This window comes from Psittacula echo (genome assembly GCF_963264785.1).
Source record: "Psittacula echo genome assembly, chromosome: 15".
Classification (NCBI taxonomy): Eukaryota; Metazoa; Chordata; class Aves; order Psittaciformes; family Psittacidae; genus Psittacula; species Psittacula echo.
In genome coordinates this window covers 5,286,242-5,303,104 of record NC_137751.1, presented here as the reverse complement: position 1 = coordinate 5,303,104, position 16,863 = coordinate 5,286,242, and the positions used below count along the sequence as shown (strand labels likewise).

At 44.0% G+C, this 16,863-nt stretch overlaps 1 protein-coding gene across 14 annotated transcripts in view; it reads left to right on the top strand.

Moving 5' to 3' along the window:
- Positions 1-16,863, top strand: part of AATF (apoptosis antagonizing transcription factor) — a 54,085-nt gene that overhangs the window by 203 nt on the left and 37,019 nt on the right. For 13 of the 14 annotated variants that reach the window (XM_080630179.1, XM_080630177.1, XM_080630188.1 and 10 more), the window contains exons 2-6: positions 2,076-2,264; positions 2,562-2,978; positions 3,463-3,600; positions 16,152-16,266; positions 16,653-16,857. In XM_080630179.1, coding sequence (XP_080486305.1) covers positions 2,076-2,264; positions 2,562-2,978; positions 3,463-3,600; positions 16,152-16,266; positions 16,653-16,857 — 1,064 coding nt within the window. The remainder of the gene's footprint in view (positions 1-2,075; positions 2,265-2,561; positions 2,979-3,462; positions 3,601-16,151; positions 16,267-16,652; positions 16,858-16,863) is intronic. The other variant, XM_080630180.1, reaches the window with a different exon arrangement.

Below are 16,863 nucleotides of genomic sequence, written 5' to 3'. Positions count from 1 at the left end.
TGAGGAGGTGCTCGGCCATGCCCGGTCCGGTGCCGCAGACGGCATCCCGTCATCCCCGCGGATGCCTCGATCTGCCCCCTCTGGGAGTCGGCTGTCCCCGCTGTGCTCCCAGACCCGGGCGGCCCTCGGCCCGCAGCTGCCCGCCGCACCGCGCCTGCATGGTCCATCGTGAAGGCCGGGGTTACCTCAGGGACCCGGGCTGGGGTTACCTCAGCAGCCGGGAACACCTCAGGGATCGGGTTTACCTTCCTGGGGACCAGCGTTACCTCAGGGCCACTTCAGAGATCAGGGTTTGTTTCTTTAGGGGCCGAGGCCATTTCCGGAGGGGACCAGAGTTACCTCAGGGGTAGCGGCCATCTTGGGGACCGGCGTTACCTCAGGAGCCGGGTTTACCTCAGGGCCCCGGGCTGGAGTCACTTCAGCGCCGAGTTTTCTCAGGCCTGCCAAGGCCGGGCTGTGCAGAGCCAGGGTGGGAGGGAACCCGGCTGGGAATCTTCAGGAGAAGAGAGCCATAACAGCGGAGCGGCGGGACGGGACAGGACGGCTCCTCCGCCGGAGCAGAGCAGCTGGGAGGGCCGGGCCGCTGGTGATACCCCTGTACAGACCCCATGTGCTCGGAGCGGGGCTCAGCACATTACACACGTGTTGTCTGATGCTAAACAGCGGCCAAGTCTCAGTTTATATCTTTAATCAAGCTGATTTTGCCTTAGTTGTTTTTGGTATCCATCCCTTCTCCCGTGGCATGTAGGTGGCGGTGTCCTCTTTCCAGGCTGGTGCCTGCTGATTCCTTGGCTTACCCTCTCCAGAGCAGTTTCTCCATGGGGCAGGACTCCTCTCTAGGACATCTTGTCCCAGGTTCCTGCGTTTGTCTCTGGAGATTGTGAGTTAGCCCTTACACACTGGCACTGGTTGGTGAGAGGAGGTACTAGGCACCACTCATGCTAAATGTGACAACTGGCTTGGATCTTCTATACAAGTTCATGTGAGAGCAATAATGCCTTGTAAGCAACCTCTTAGTAACCATTGGGAAATCAACGTAGTCAGCAGAGATGCTTCCCCATTTTAATAATCATGGTTTAGTTTCATACATCAGGGGTGCCAAGACTGAGAGTGCCAGAAGACCCATTGAGTGCCACTGGTCTGCGCCTTTTGCCCATTCACTCCTTGGTGCCGAGCATCTCTTGTAGCTGGAGTGACTGTATTTAAACCTGCTTTGGTTGTGAGCAGGAGATTTTTTTCCTTCCCCTCTGCCTCAGGTAAACACTACATGTGAGACATTTATGTTTCCAAAGAACATTAAAAGAGCATTTAGCGGTGTTCAGCCACTTGGATCACTCAATTGGGTGAACAAAGCTAACCCTGTAATTTTGCATACAGGGTGTCTTGCACATGAATGGAAATAGGGAGGTGGGCTGGTATGATGTGTTCTCTTTGCTGGACTGCTCTGTACCTGTGTTCTGGAGAAGATGGGTATGAAAGAGGGTAATAACCACAGTGACATGATTTTCTCTGTTTAGCTTTTTTGAAGTGTTTATGTATTTTTGTGTAGCAAGAGGCCAAAGTGCATCTGAATTGCAGTCTTCTTTCATTCTGCAAGCATGGAGTGAAGACATTCCTGCTTTGCTGAGCCCTCCACCTGGAGGCCTGTACCTCTCATGAATCTCTGGAAGGGCTTGGATAGGCTTAGTTTCATGTGTGTTCTCTAAAATAAAGAGGAGGCAGGAAGGAAAGAGTGAATGTGGGCAATGTTCAATCAGAAGAAAGAATTCAGCAGGATTTTTGTTAATAAATCAATCCCTGCATTGCAGGTGAGCTCTGTGATTCAAACCTTTCCCTCTGTGTGGAGCATCAGTGTGCTGGCTTTCCTTCAGGCAGGGAAGAAAGAGCCTTGCTCCCTCTCAGAGCCTAAAAGCCAGGCTCCTCTGTGAGGCTGTGTTGCCATCCAGCTCACCTTTGCAGTGTATTTTTGTTTGCAGAACATGAGGCGTTTTCCATGACTCCTTCCTGCAGCTGGTGGTTCTAGTCTGAAATTCAGTTCAGTTTAGACATCCCTCCCCTTTTTCTTTTCCCCACAGCTACAGTTGCTAAAGTGATTGACAGATTCGAGGATGAAACTGCAGATGACGTTTTACCTGTTGGTAACATACGGAAGAAAGCTTCAGCCTCTCTCTTGGAAGCTGATAAAAGGTACAGTGGAAAAGCTACATCTCGCAAAGCTTTGCAGGAAGAACTCTGGGGAGATGCTCTGTCTGAAGAAGGATCTGGTAAGAAATGTCATTTCTTTCCTCTTTTCACTAGGCTAGTTGAAATTTGAGTAGTTAACTGAGCTAGTGCTGTGTGAGCTGAGATGCCAAACTTAGGTCCCTGTTACAGGGCAATAAACAGGTACATTTAGGTTGGACATCTTGAAGTGCCCTCCTGAAATGCAGGAGTAACATTGTATGCAGATAAAATGGAGTTTGGAGCTCAGATAGCCCAAACCCATAACTGCTGATGATGCGTTCTGCAAAAAGACATATTTTGCTGGTAAGTACATAACTGTTTTCTCTTTTAATTATTAGCTGAAGAAGCATTAGATGACTGGTACAGTGGCAGCGAGGATTCGGAAGAGAATGGCAGCTTAGGCTCTAAAACAAAGGAGAAGCTGGGCAGTGCTGGCAGCGACCAGGAGGATGACTTGGAAGATGATGAAGAGACAGATCCGTCTGCCAAGACCAAGGAATCAAAGTTCAGCTTCCAGAACATCACAAACTTTGAGAAATTTACAGAGGGGATGGATGATGTTGGAAGCAGTGAAGGGGAAGATGAAGATGATGCCACCATGGAAGAAGGAAGTGATGAGGAGGAATATGAGAGTGAAAACCATCATAGTGTAGAAGAAACCAAAGACCATGAAGATGATGGGGGGGTGATGACATTCTCAAAAGGACAAGAGACTGAAGAAGTAGAAAAAGGAAAAGCAGTGAAGAACCAGCTAGGTTTGTACGCGTTTGCTTTGTATTTTGGCAAGCCTTTCACCTTGCTGACACCATAGAAACTGGCTGTGTTAGGAACCACTTCAGCATGTTAACATGCTGTTAGCATACTGCATGGGCATGCTGTAGCAGCCCTAGTCACATTTTCAAATGGTCTGTCAAATCTGCTATGCAAGCTGGTGTCACTGCTGCTACAAAATCTCATGTTATGAAGTGTATTTATCCACTGGCTTAATTGAACCAGTAGTAAATTACTTGTGGTATTGGTGAGGATGGGGACTTATCACACTGGTAGTGCTGATGCCATTTCTGTTTCTTCTGCAGATGTTATACTGACTGCAGTTTCTTCCTGTCTGTTCTATTAAGTTATCAAACCTCCATTTGCAAAATGTACCTTTAAACAGTTAAGGAAAAAGATGGTTTTTCTTTTGTGGATTCTAGAATTGCAATCAGGGTCATATTGCTTTATTTTCTCTTTTTTATAAAGCTCTCTGGGATCAGCTACTGGAAGGGAGAATCAAGATGCAGAAGGCGCTTGTAACAGTCAACCGGCTTCCACAGCCAGACACTTACCCAACCTTCAGGAAGGAAGGTGGACAGGAATTCGACAATGCTGTTGAGAACTGTAAGAATTCTTTTATTTCTCTACTTTAGTTAGACTACTGTAGCCAGTATGGCTTGCCTGTGTAGGAAAGAGTTAATAGGAAGGTGAGGGCTTTGAGTTCCAGGTGTCTTGTGTTAGCTGTGGGTTTGTGTTGCCTTAATTGTTAATGAAGTTCCATGCCAGCAGAAACCAAAACCTGTTTTCTGCCCCAGACAAAGGGACACCTTGTCCAGGGACACCTTGTGGTACCAATTTTGTGCTGGGGCAGTGAATACAAAAATTTGCCCTAACCAGGAGTGATGTAGCCCATAAGAGAGGGCCTGTGCTGTTAAATCAGCAGCAAATACCTTTTCAACTTGGAGCTACTTTATCTGTTTATTTCTTAGGATCACTATTAATGGTATTGATCTGGTGAGATTTGTAGTAGATTCTCCAGTATGGCAAATACAATTGCATGCTCCAGTTGATAATTGCAAAGTACTTCATTGTGTTGTGGGTCTATTTAATTTCTAGAATTAGATACCTTTTTTTACTGGAGTTAAAGTAAATGCACAGGGAAATGAACATCTGGTACGTCATCCTTAGGAACAAATACAAACTACTGCAGGTTTCAGTTGGTGTCTGTTTCTCCCTGACATGCTGTCTTCTGATTGCATTAATCACAAATTAATGAACTTTATAGAAGTCACAAATTAAGGAACATCAAGAGGCATTGAGACATTTTGGCCTGGCCTGGCCATTCATCTTAAAACTGGATTAGGAACTTTGCTCATCATTGCCCCTACACCAGGTGTAGACTCTCATCTTAGGGCGTATACCTCACCTGAACATGGCAGCTAATCAACTTATCTGGAGTTACAGCAGGTGAGATCTGTTACATTTTAAACTTAGCTCTGCTGCTTTAAATTAAGTGATTAAGGGAAAAAAGGCAAACTCCCAACAATACTAAGCTGACCTTTCAGTGGAATACATGTTATTAATGTATTTAATGAGATGCATTACAAACTGCACTGAGCACCATGTTTCATTACAGGTCTAAAATGCAATATCATTAAAGACCTTTAACAGAAACAATGGTTGACATTTTGATATTTCCCATAAGCAAAATACATCCAAGAACATGGAGTATAATACTGTACACAGTACAGCAGGGAGGCTGATCATTCAGTTGTTCAGAACACTGAAGCAAAATCCACTGTTACTAACTGCTCAGCAGTTACCTCCCCACCATCTTCTCATAGAAGGTTGTGGTAGTGCACTCGGATGTTCCTGGTAGCCTGGGTTCGTGTTCTGGATTTCCTCTGTGAAGACAGCAAGAAAATAAGGCTGGAGTAGGTTACAATAAACTGTAGTTCTTGATGAGCTACACTACTGTGCAGTGCAGCTGTCTTTCACTGCCCTGCAAAGATGCTCTTTCCAGAGGTTACAAAGTGCCAAGCATGAAATAAAGAGTAAATTTAGGCATGAAGATCTTCTGAAAGACTAGGGATATAGTTGGTGTTATGTGGCAAAGACCTATTTCTCTCTTGCTGTGTTAGGCCTCGTGAGAGGGCTTCATATGTTTGATCAACAGCTAGAGCTTTACCCAGTGTGCAGTCTGAGCTGTGCTACATCTTAACTCCAGAACTTCTCCCTGGATAGCAGGGCTGTGGCCTGTCTGTTCAGGAGATGCAACTAATTCATTCTGAAAGTATACATCATAATATATTTAATAAACTTTCTTACTTGGTTCTGAATGGGCACGTAGTAGGCTGGGTAAATACTCTGAGTTCTCATCCCTTCTGTGCTACCATCTGATGGGTAGGATCCCGTTCCCCAGACATGAAAAAGTAGAATTGTGCATGAGCAAGTTGAAAGATGAGTGTCCTGTGAAGTAAGACAGGACTTTAAATGCTGAATGTTAAGGTGGTTCCATTGTATGTGTTGCGCTTTGGTCTTGGACAGGATTTGGGATAATCATGACATTGATGCTGTTTTGGACTGGATAGTACTCCCCTTTCAGGCGAGCCTCAGCTCCTTTCCAAATCCACAGCTGAAATTTGGCATGCTTTCATTGAACAGGAAGAAATGATTTCATGTTGATGTTGCACAAAGCAGTTGGTGCCAAAAATTCAGACTCTGGATGTGCTCTGTAGCCTGCTGGAGGCAGGAGGGCACAGAGGTCTCTGCACCCACCTCTCTGAGGACCTGCACAGGTCCTTTGCATCTCTGAAAGCTGTCCTAGAACACTCAGTGATTTATCCCAAGTCCTTTAATTTCTCAGGAAATCTCTGCTCTGTGCTCACAAGAAGGATAAATTTTTTTAAATGGAAAATGGTCCTTCCTGTATTTGCCTCCTTGTTATCTCCCACTTGTGGCAACCCTCTGTGCAGTTAGTGGTGGTAGTGAAATCCCCTTAGGTTTGAGTATAATTGTGTTAAAGAGTAGGCAGCAGTGCTCTATACATTTGCAGTTTCAAAGCTAGATCTGAGTGAATGCAGTAAGGTCATGCTTGTTTTCCCAATTTTGGAGTAGAGGTTACAAAGCCTCTAGTGTTTTAATTTATTTTTTGTAATATTTTATGTTTTTTTTTTCTTTAACGATGCCCCATGGTTTGGACACTCTGGATTCCTGAGATCTCAGGTTCTGGTGGATGATTTACTGCAAAATTGCTTATAAATTGAAGTAGAAAATGTTTTGCAGACCTGGCAGCTTTCAGGCTTCACACCCATTTGTCACCCAGCATTTCCCTTTGTGTATAGAACAAGAATTAATTAGGCTGCACTGCAGGAAAAGTTTATGGCCATAATTTATATAGGATGAATTTCTGTTTAAAGAGACAGCCTTGCTTTGTTTGCCCTGTCTTACTTTTTCTTTCCCCCTCCTTTTTTTTTTATTTAATTACATTCCAGATTTTTTTTTTTTGTCACCTTTTACATACAAATTTGAGACCAAACTGTGGTCATGGAGCTTCTGTTTATTCCTGGTTTGCATCCATGGAGCAAGTCAGAGTGGGTTTTAATACTGAAATCACAGCAGAGCGCAAATGTTTAATGTACCGCGCACGTGAACTCCCACAGCTCATGTTCCTGAGGTGCTGCTGTCTGGAGTCTGTTTCTTCAAGATACATTTGTATTCTCTTGCACCATATCTTCCAGTCTAGTCCAGGGCTTGAGATGTTGCCTCTGTTTGGGGTCTTGCACGTTCAATTAATGTTTTTCATAATCAATGCAAGTCAGAATTTGCAGCCTGCTCCTGATTTGCACATTAAAGAGACCCATTAATTAAAAATTCCAATCCCTGGCATGTTCCCGCAGGATCCTTGCATTATTTACATAGAAAAAGAGTGCAAGGTGCAAGTTTCTGTGCTGTGGCTCTGTGCAGATTGCATGCTTGCCATTCATATTTGTGTGTGTTTTCAAGGGGGAGGAAGGTTAGAAGTGGATCTCAGGAAAATGTCACCAAAAATGACCTCAAGGGCATGAAAGACCCAAAGAAAAGGTGGAAGCAACATCAGTGAAGCCACATCCAGTGTTAGGAATTAACTAGTTCCTAGGTTTAGGGCTTGTTCTGTTAAATCTTGATACAGTGACAAAAACCCTGCAGCTAATTGGGGGGCAGGAGGGTGACAAGAGCTTTAAGCAATGATCTCTCTCAGTCGACACATGCTAGAAGCTGTTGTTCCATGTGCCCTCTGTAGCTGGGCTTCCCAGTACTGATGTGTAGCTGTGTTCATGCTATTTGCATTACTTTGTCTTAAGATAATTCTGGTTGAAAATACTGAGCTGGGAATGTTTTGTTGACTGGTACTTTATGTTCACAAAGAGCTGGGAATTCTGGCTTTTAAATACTATAATATGTTATTTGCAGTTTTTCGTTGGTGAGCTGAGTTAAAAGCAGGCAGAAACCCGGGTGAGGTTCTGCAAGATCCTGATGGAAATGGCAAGACTTTAAAGGGATGAGTAGTTGTATATGTTTTCATGTGTATGTGTTTCCCAAGAGTTCAGTAGATCCCTGAAATGTAAACTGCTGGCTAAATTTTTGTAGGTGTTTTTGCTTTGACTCTATCTGTCAGTGGATTAAGAGAAAACTCTGGAATCCCACATGGCTGTTCTTCAGCATAAGCTCAAGATAAGTTGTTTTGGAGAAATGGGGGAAATACTGGTTTTGGTAAGAGGTAGATATGCAGGGTCTGGAAGAATGGGTTTGCTCACTGAAGGAACAGAAGTGGGGACAACAAATATTGACTGTTCCTTACACTTTGTTGAGCTGAGGAGAAGTTATACAAAGGTTTGTGATCAGTAAGAAAATAAACCTGAATAAAGTGAATCAGATAAAATCAAATGAAATGCTCCATGTGCTTGCAAGGCAAGTATCCCCAAAGCTGCTTGGATTATAAATGTGTTAATGGAGCAGCAGCCTCAGCTTCTCAGTACAGTGCCTGGTCAGTATGTGTTTTAAATAGGGTACTGGGGGAAGAAACTTTATTCAAAAGAAAGATGTAGAAAGATGAAACAAGGGAAATGAGTATGAGCTACATGTGAAGATTGCAAGAAACAACTCACTGTTCATATTCTTACTGTGGCCAGTTTCTGCAACTCAGAGTCAGTTGCTAGATAACCTGTATTACACATTGATTAGTTATTACCTTAAGGTGTTACATATCAGGTGCAGCTACCCAAGGGTTGATGCTTAATTATGTTTTACTGAAAAGTAGAGCTAAAAGGAGCACTTAAACTTTGCAGGCCTTGCTTGGGGCTGTATGGGTCTGGGTGCTTGTTGCCTTCTAGAAATGGAGGAGATGCTGACTTTTTGTTCCTAGAATGTAAGGTCCAGTTGAAACACTTTGACCCAGAAATGCCTCTTTCTGGGGTGGAAAAAGGTATGTTGTTTTGAGTGTGCTGGTAAAGGACTGTGCTTGCACCTGGAGCACCTGCATAAGACTCTTGGTTTGCCAGGTTGGTTAATTGCTCCTGGGACAAATATCTGTGGCTTGTGACTAAACAGCACATTTGTGGACAAGGCCTCTTAAGGATGTGATTAAGAATCCTGCTTACATTCATTGCCAGCAGGAGACCTCCAAAGATGCCATGTGTTTTCTGGTTTTACATTTTTGCATATTAAATGTTTCTGTATGAATGCTTCACACTGAATAGCTTCATTTTCTTCTGGATTGCTTCTGTAATATTTTGCTGGAAAGGGGCTCAGGACTGATTTTATTCAGTATCTGTTCAGTGTATGTTCTTAGTGTCTTTTTAATAGAGGATTTTGTCTGGGTTCTGTTACTTTGGTTCCGGATCTTTAAAAAAATGAATAATTACATTCTGTAGGACATCCAGGCAAATCTGTTGAAGCTAGTTAAGCGTTGACTAACTTTGAGTAAGATCAAGCCTGCTTTAAGTATCAAAGAGCCTGTTCCACTTTCTGTAAGAGAGGATGTATCTGGCAAGGTGTCCTTCTCTCCAGTTGTGCAGCATCCTCCTGGTGGGGTTGTTCCTTGCCTTCCACCTGGTTGTCGTTTTACACATCTGATTAGAGAGAAGCTGTCACATGAAATGTGCTTTATAGACTCTGGGTTTTCCAGAGAAGCTGCAGGAATCAGCTGCCAATAATTCACTTGTAATTTTATCATCATCTCAGTTTGTGGATCGCTTTTAAAACTAAACTGTATCCACCCATACATCTGGAGATGACGATGCAATAACACAGAGCAGGGTAGGTGTCACAGGGGAGTGGGGGAGGAACTGAGGCACAGGCAGATTACACAGTTTCCAGAGGCACAGAGCAGTTACAGGATTAATTGGTGCTAGGCAAGATCATGGGCTTAAATACATTCTTGCTTTGAAGATTTTTACTGGGAGCCTGTGCAAATGTGTGACAGCAGAACTGGGTTTCGAGCCTGAGTGTAAATTATTGTGATCAGATCTAGCCCACTTAAAACTGGTAGTTCATTTTAATTGAATTGTATTAGTCTAGACACTTCCTGAATACAAAACCCATCCTGCTTTTCAATCCATGCAGGGCTGAATTTGATTTAAATGGATGTGGATGCAGGTGTCCCCAAATTTCACCTTTTCTCTCTGATCTAATGAAGAATCTATTCAACTCTTTCTGGGTCTGAGCCAAAGCCTGTTGACATTAATGAAGACTTTTCTCTCAACTAAAATAAATGAATGAACCAGACCCTTTTTTGTAGATTTTGTTGTAATGATCCTATGCTGTGGAGAGCTTTTGGTAAGAACTGGGGTCAGAAAGGATGATCTGCTCATGGGTGACCATTGTGTGTCATGCCAGTGAGTGAGAGGGAAGGGAGATGAAGTGAGAAGCTTTAAACAAAGGCACAGGTCTCATTTTTGGAGCTCAGTTATTTGTGCATGTTTAGGTGGGTAACGGGGTGTGTGTGATGTGCAGGATTTGGGCTGTGCAAGGTACCAGGAAGATAACTTAATGGTTTTTTGGTGCTGGCTGTGAATTGTTCACAAATCCTGTGTGGAAGGTGAAGTGCAGGATATTTATGTATTTAACATGCAGTTTTAGTTTGTGTTTTCTGTCTGTTTGTTGAGGGTTTTCTCTGACAAAACCCATCTTGCCGTTCCTCAGGGAGTGCCAAGGCTTTTAGCTTGTGATAATTAGTCTTTTTGAACAGAATTGTTGTCTGCTTCTCTTGTACAGATGTGGTAAAACTGAAAGGCTCCCATTTAACAGGTTATTTCCATAGCCATATGGGTTGGACACTAGTGGTGTTTGAGGTTTATTTAAAGCTGCCTTAATTTCTAGTGCAGGCAATGGTAGGAGAGTCCATACTATGCCAACTCTGGACTGTGGAATTACACCACACTTTAAGCACATCAGATAGATTTGCTTGCACTTGAGTTTCCAAAGATAATTAATAGTAATTAAATAGAGTTTAGCTAAATACTTGTGTGTGTGAGTCTGTGTACTCCACAAACAAGATAGAGAGGAACAAAGGCTTGCAGAGCATCCAGACAAGCATGTGCAAATGTCAGCTAACTCGGATTAATTGGCAATTGGTTACCTTGAGATGGGAACTCAGTGCTTGTCATGATAAATATAATGAATGGCCTGGTGTTATATGGGGAGGTCAGTCTGGATGGGCTAATGTTCCCTTCTGGCCTTAATATCTAGATAACTATGAAATTTCACATTTCCTTTCTCATTCCTGCCTATGTACTTGGGGATTCCTGCCTGGCAGAGATGGGGATGTGTGCTGTCAGCTTCTTTACATTTACAGTAATGTAAAACATCAGGTTTTATAAATCTCATTTTTTAAAGCCCCATCCCCTCCCTGGTTTAGGGTGATATCAAAAGATGATGGTGGAGGTGAATCAGTAGAGCATGAACTTCATGGAAGTGTTTCTCTTTCTCTCCCTTCTCAGCTTTCCCCCTCCCCCAGCACCCACTAATAAAATCCTTGAATACCAAGCCTCTTATTCTGTTGTTGCATTTAGTTATATTCTTTACTTTTAGCAAACTCATTGATGTCTGATCCTGTTGTCCTTACTGCCAAATGCAGTAATATTTGAGTGAAAGGGCTAAATTGAGTCTGTTCTGTAACTCTTTGGGAGTCAGCTGAACTGCTGGTGCAAAAGGGGTTTGCAGCATTGGCTCCTTTGTGCTGAACGAATACAATTTTCCCCTCTGCAAAGGTTTTTGCATCATTTGCATTCCAATGGAACCAGCAGATTGGGCCTTCGGTTTGGAGCAGACCTTTTTTATTGCAATCAGCAGAAAAGTTGGCCTTTTTCCTACTATCATTTGATAAAATTTCACAGGCTCAGTGTTTTGGGAAGCATGAAGGGAATGTTACTCCAATTGTCCCAAATAATCTGGACAGATTTACAAGTGCTTTGTGCTAGGATTCAGCTCAAGTCTGTGGATACATGTGTTTAACTGCACCACCACCTCTCAAACGATCCACTCCCCCCTGCCAAAGGGCTCGCACCCAGCTTGTAGTTTAGGCTGGCTCTTGTGGCTTCTGTCTTAGACTTATCAGTAGCCTTTGAGCACCAGGATGTACAGGGGTGCAAAACTGAAGATAGTGAAGTCCTGCCTCCACCACGTTGTTCCTCCTGTGAGTTAAAGCAGCAAGAATGCTAGGAAAGCTGTTGTCCAAAGCCCCATGCTTAAGATGTGATACCTGGAGGAATTCCCCCCGCCTTCTGTTAGCTGGGTAACGTTGCTCTGCTGTTGGGAATATAGAGCAAGCTCCAAAAGTAATACTGACAGACTTCAGAATTATGATACACTGGAGCTGTGGCGTAATTCTTTGTTGAAGAAGTTAGAGGCCTAAAATGTTAAGGCTTATTGTTATTCCGAGTTGATAATCTCTGCCTTGCTTTAATAATTTTTCCTCATGCCTGGATAGCCTGCGAGTTGCACAATAATCACTCACACAGCTTTGTAATCAATGCCCAAAGTAATAGGATTCCGCTGGCCAACGGCAATTAATAAATTTGTGTCTTTTTTAAAACACTGGCAAGTCGGGCCTGAAATACGACTGACTGCCTCTCCTCATTTGCATATTTATTGCAGTGGAAAAATTCTTGCCGAATGATTGATGTTGAGCCTGCCTCTTGAATTCCAAACAGCACATTATTATGAAATGAAAAATGCCGGCCATACAGTTGATTAAAGTTGAAGACAGTGGAATCGGTGTTTTTTAAGATTGTGGGAGAATTAAAGGCATATTTTAATAGATGTTGACAAGAAGTGAACTAACAAAAGCAAAGCAAAGGATTTGCTTGAAAAGATTTAATCAAACGTGTTTCGGGGGGGATTAATTGCTGGGGATGACTAGTGCAAGTGGCTGGCTTGTGGATTTGAATGAGAAGTATTGTTCTCAGGCCAGCATATCGAGTGCCATTGTGACCTGTAGTTTAACTCCTGTCCCACAGTCGTTTGAAAGGAGTGAAAATTCCCCCTCTTCAGCTGAATGTTGGGATAAATGGGTGTACCTGATAAAGATGCTTTTTGTTATGTGCAGCTGTTAAAGTAAAAGAGGTTTGATTCCTCTCCTTTTTATGCTGTGAGTGGGGCACTGCGCCCACGCTGGGCAGGGGTGACACGGTGACTCTCCATGGTAGTGGCACAAGGAACTCACACAATATTTGGCAGCTCAGCTTTGCTCTGCAAGCCGTGGTTCAAACACCAGCCGTGTTCCAGTTTTCCTGCGTGAGCACTTCATACAGCCTGTGGAGATACTCAGAAAATTAAAAGCTGGCATGTGATGCTATTCCTGTGATGCCAGAGCCTCAGATTTAATTGAGGGGGGGGAAGTAATTTAATTCCCAGCTTTGGCATAGGCTCTGAATTTCAGCTGTGGCCTGGGTGTGTGGTGTTTCATGCTGGTACATCACAGTAAGGATGCTCCTGTCTCTGTTTGCAGACAGTGTGTACACAGTAGCAAGCAGAGGCTGTTCTGCAGGGGAGCACTGCCACCCCATCACACCCCGTTTGGTGCCAGCAACATACAGCCATGGAGTTAAAAATCCAGGGAGTTTTGCCTCAGTTTTTAGGATTCCCTCCCTGTCTTACCCCAAATCTGCTGGCTGGATACACCAAGGAGCTTTTCGGGGTGGAGCAGTTTTGGGAATCCCACTGCTTGTCTCTCTGTGAATACCTTTGACAGTCTGGCCTTGAGGCACCCGCTTTTTTCCATCAATGTAAAGTGTCTCCACATGAGGCTGATCCCTGCTGCTCTGCACCAGCTGCTGCTCTCCACAGCTGCTTGGAAAGATGAAATGAGACCCCATTTTTAGAGGTCAGGAATAAGAGCACAGCTATTTTTCTATGCAGGAAGCAGCATTTCTACAGCAAGGCAGAACCTACAGTGATGGGTGAGAACAAGAGCTGTGTTGCCTGCAAGTCCCCAATGTGGCAGTGCTCGGGCTTCAGTGGCAGTGGAGGCACAGGAGGAAGGGAGAAGGCTGGTGGGGATGGTACCAGGAGCCACCCCACATGTATGTACACATACAAGGGGATGCCAGCAGCACAGTTTGTCTGTAAGCACTGGCATTGACAAAATTGATTTTTGTGGTTTGAGAGCAGTAGGACAGATTTCATCTCTGGTGGGTCTCCTGACACTTTGATACATGGCAGTGCTATCCCTGAATGGAGCTAAATACTCCAGGGCTACTTTCTGACTGGGTGAAGGGATGTATAAAATGAGAACGTATGAGAGAGTATTAACAGAAAGGCATACTTTGATTTACTGGTACTGGCTCCCAGCTTTCTTGGTGGATTGATATGCTGTCTGGTGGACCTGGAACAACTTTTGCACTCCTGAACACAAAGTGAAGGGGCTCCCATGGACTCTTAAAAGTGACTTTTACAACTTAGTGTCTCGCCACAGACACTCCTGAGGCGTTTCTTGCTGGTGATATACAGCCCAGTGCTAAAGGTGTCAGTTCTAACAATGATGTCGATCTAAGGTAGAATATTTACCCCAGCACATTATAGTGCAGATTATTCCTTGCCTGCTGACCATGGCCCTGCTACACCCCAGAAGAGCTGGAGTGCTACTCCAGTTGTAATTGACAGGATCAAAGCTGCCTGGGGTGCTTTAGCTGCTGCTGGAGGGTAGGCAGCAGGGAGAAAATAAACAGTTTGGGAAGCTCTGGGGACATTCTTCTGTGTTGTGGTGGGGAAGATTTTGCTGCTGCAAGCTGAGCACTCAGCCTGGGGTAGGGGCACTTTCCTTTTGCTGCAGACACATACAATACATGCATTTTTAAGGGCTTTTGTCTGTCTGTCTCTTGGATTTGTTTTGATGCTAACACGACTCTTACAAGTACAGCAAACCTAATCTATTAATAGGTTTATATAGAGAAGGGGTCAGAACGTGTCTGTAATGAACTGTGAGCCAGGGAAGGATGAGTCCGACAACTGATCTACAACAAAAATCTTAAAGCATCTTCTCCTTGACATTCGTGTTACTGAGGTCAGGCTGTAATCTATCTGAAGATGGTGACAACTGAGCAATATTGCAGTGGTAACATGTGGGCGATTGAGACCTCTGAATGTCTGGGCTGATTTCTGCTTGCAGTGTCTCTGTCTAGCTGATGGAGATTTGCTGCTCACTCTGCCCATGATCCCTGGCTCCTCTGTTAGAAAAAAGAAATAGAGTTGAGTGGTGAAAAGTTCTCTCCATTCTTTTGTGGTAACTACAAAGAAAGAAACAGATCTGGGGGTTAAGCAAAGCAGCTCCACTAACTATCTTGCAAGAAAACAGATCCTGAAGCCATGTGCTGCTACCTTCCCCCAAGCAGGGCCTGTTTTCCCCTTCCTGTAGTGCCTCTTTGTCAAAGTAGAAGGTAGTGCGCCAGAGGCAGATAAATAGAAATGAATCTATATGAAGTTCAGCCTAGGTTTTTGGATAGAAGTGTGCCAGTGTTTTACCTGTAAGAGCTGAGCTGTAATTGATGTGTAGCAATGTGCAAAGGGAGAGTTTGTGTAGGCCCAGATAAACACTTGTTTTATATCAGAGCATGCTGCAGGGAGGCTTGTTGGTCACCACAAAAGGACTGTTTTTAAAGAACAGATGCTGCAGCAGTGTGCAGTTAACCCCTCCCACAGTCAGCTGCAACTCTGTGTCCTTGGAGAACATAAGATCATTGGACAGAGGCCGCTTTCTCTGCATTTGCATACGGGAAAATTGTCATAGCTTCTGGATACACAGCATCAGATCTACATTCAGCATGTGTGTCTGCAAACACCCTGGAAAGCAGCTGCTCATCCCTGTAAAACTAAGCTTCCCACCACATATTAATCATTTTGTACACCTCTCCACCCCAGTCTTTTCTTCACTTTCTTTTTCAGGCTCTCTGAGCCTGCAGTTCTGCTTTTTTGATCAGAATCTCCTCATTAAACTTGCCAGGTCATTGTTTAAGTTTCCCCCATAGATCATATCTTGCTACATTTAATTTTACTTACAATCTAATTTCTTACACTTCCTGCATGGTGAGCACAGTGACACAGAAACCAGTGGTAGTCACAGCCCTGCAGGAGTTTGGTTTTTCTTCTTGCCTTCCTCTTGCTCCCTGTAACATGCACATTATATACAAGAAAGGAAAGTCAGAGGTCAGGTTTAGATGGGATGTACACATACATGTTTTCCCTTGTGTTGCTTTATACTATTCAGAAGCAGGCCTCTGCTGTAGAGCTTCACAGAGGAGAGAAATGAGTGAGTCAGCAAGAAAGGTTGTTGTCATATGTGTGTGTCGTCAGACACTTCTGCACATAGTACTTGCTTCTTTAGTATGTTAATCCTTCAGGCTCTGTAGTTGGAATGTTTGTGGATGAAACATTAGCTCAGTATACTCCCAGTGTGCAGCCAGGCGGATGGTTAGGAGGCAGTCCTGCCTCCTTCCCTCCCTTTTCTTTCTCAGCGTGGTGGTGGTTGACATTAACAGCTATAAATCAGTTTGAAGATAAAAACACATCTCTAACAGAGAAACAGTTAATGGGACAGGCAGTAACTGTGGCAGAAATTCACATTCAAGATGAGAAACTAAGCGCAGCAAACCTCAGTGTTCACCAGTGAGAAATGGTCACTCGTGTCCCTTCTTCTGCAGGTTGTAAAGCCCTGGAGGCATTGATGAAAGTATTAGTGGAGCTTCAGGATGAGCTGCTTTATCAATACCCGGGCACGAGGCATCTGGTAGATGGAAAACAATCCAAAACTGAGAGGTAAACACAGAAGACAAGTGTGGGGTGTCCCTGCTCATGGCAGGGGAGTTGGAACTAGATGATCTCCAGGTCCTTTCCAACCGTAACTATTCTATGATTCTATGATTTTGGAATCTTTTTGGTCTTCAATAAACAGGGCAATGCAGAACCTTCCTGACCATCCCATCCTCCCTCTCTGCTGTTCTCTCAGCTCTCAGTTGCTGCTCTACTCTGAACAAATGTCTGGTTTGTAATCTTGCCGATGACAGAAGGAGCTAAAACTTGGGTCTTTTGCCATAAGTTTCACCACGGTGTGGAAAGCATGGGTGGTAGTGAAGGGGCTGTTAAGAATTTACACGTTGCCTTAGAGAGGTGTAGGGTAGTTAGTCTGTGTGTTCTTGTTCCAGTGATGATGAAATCCCTAGCAGTAGTGATGAAGAGCAAGTGAATAAGGCTCAGGAGAAGAGGAGGAGCCTCCCCAAGCGAAAGCTGAAGCTGGAGGAGTACCCAGAGTTCATAGCCAAGCGCTACGCTGACTTCAGGACCTATCGGAACAGCGTCCTGCAGAAGTGGCATGAGAAGACAAAGCTGGCATCTGGCAAAGTGGGAAAGGCAAGT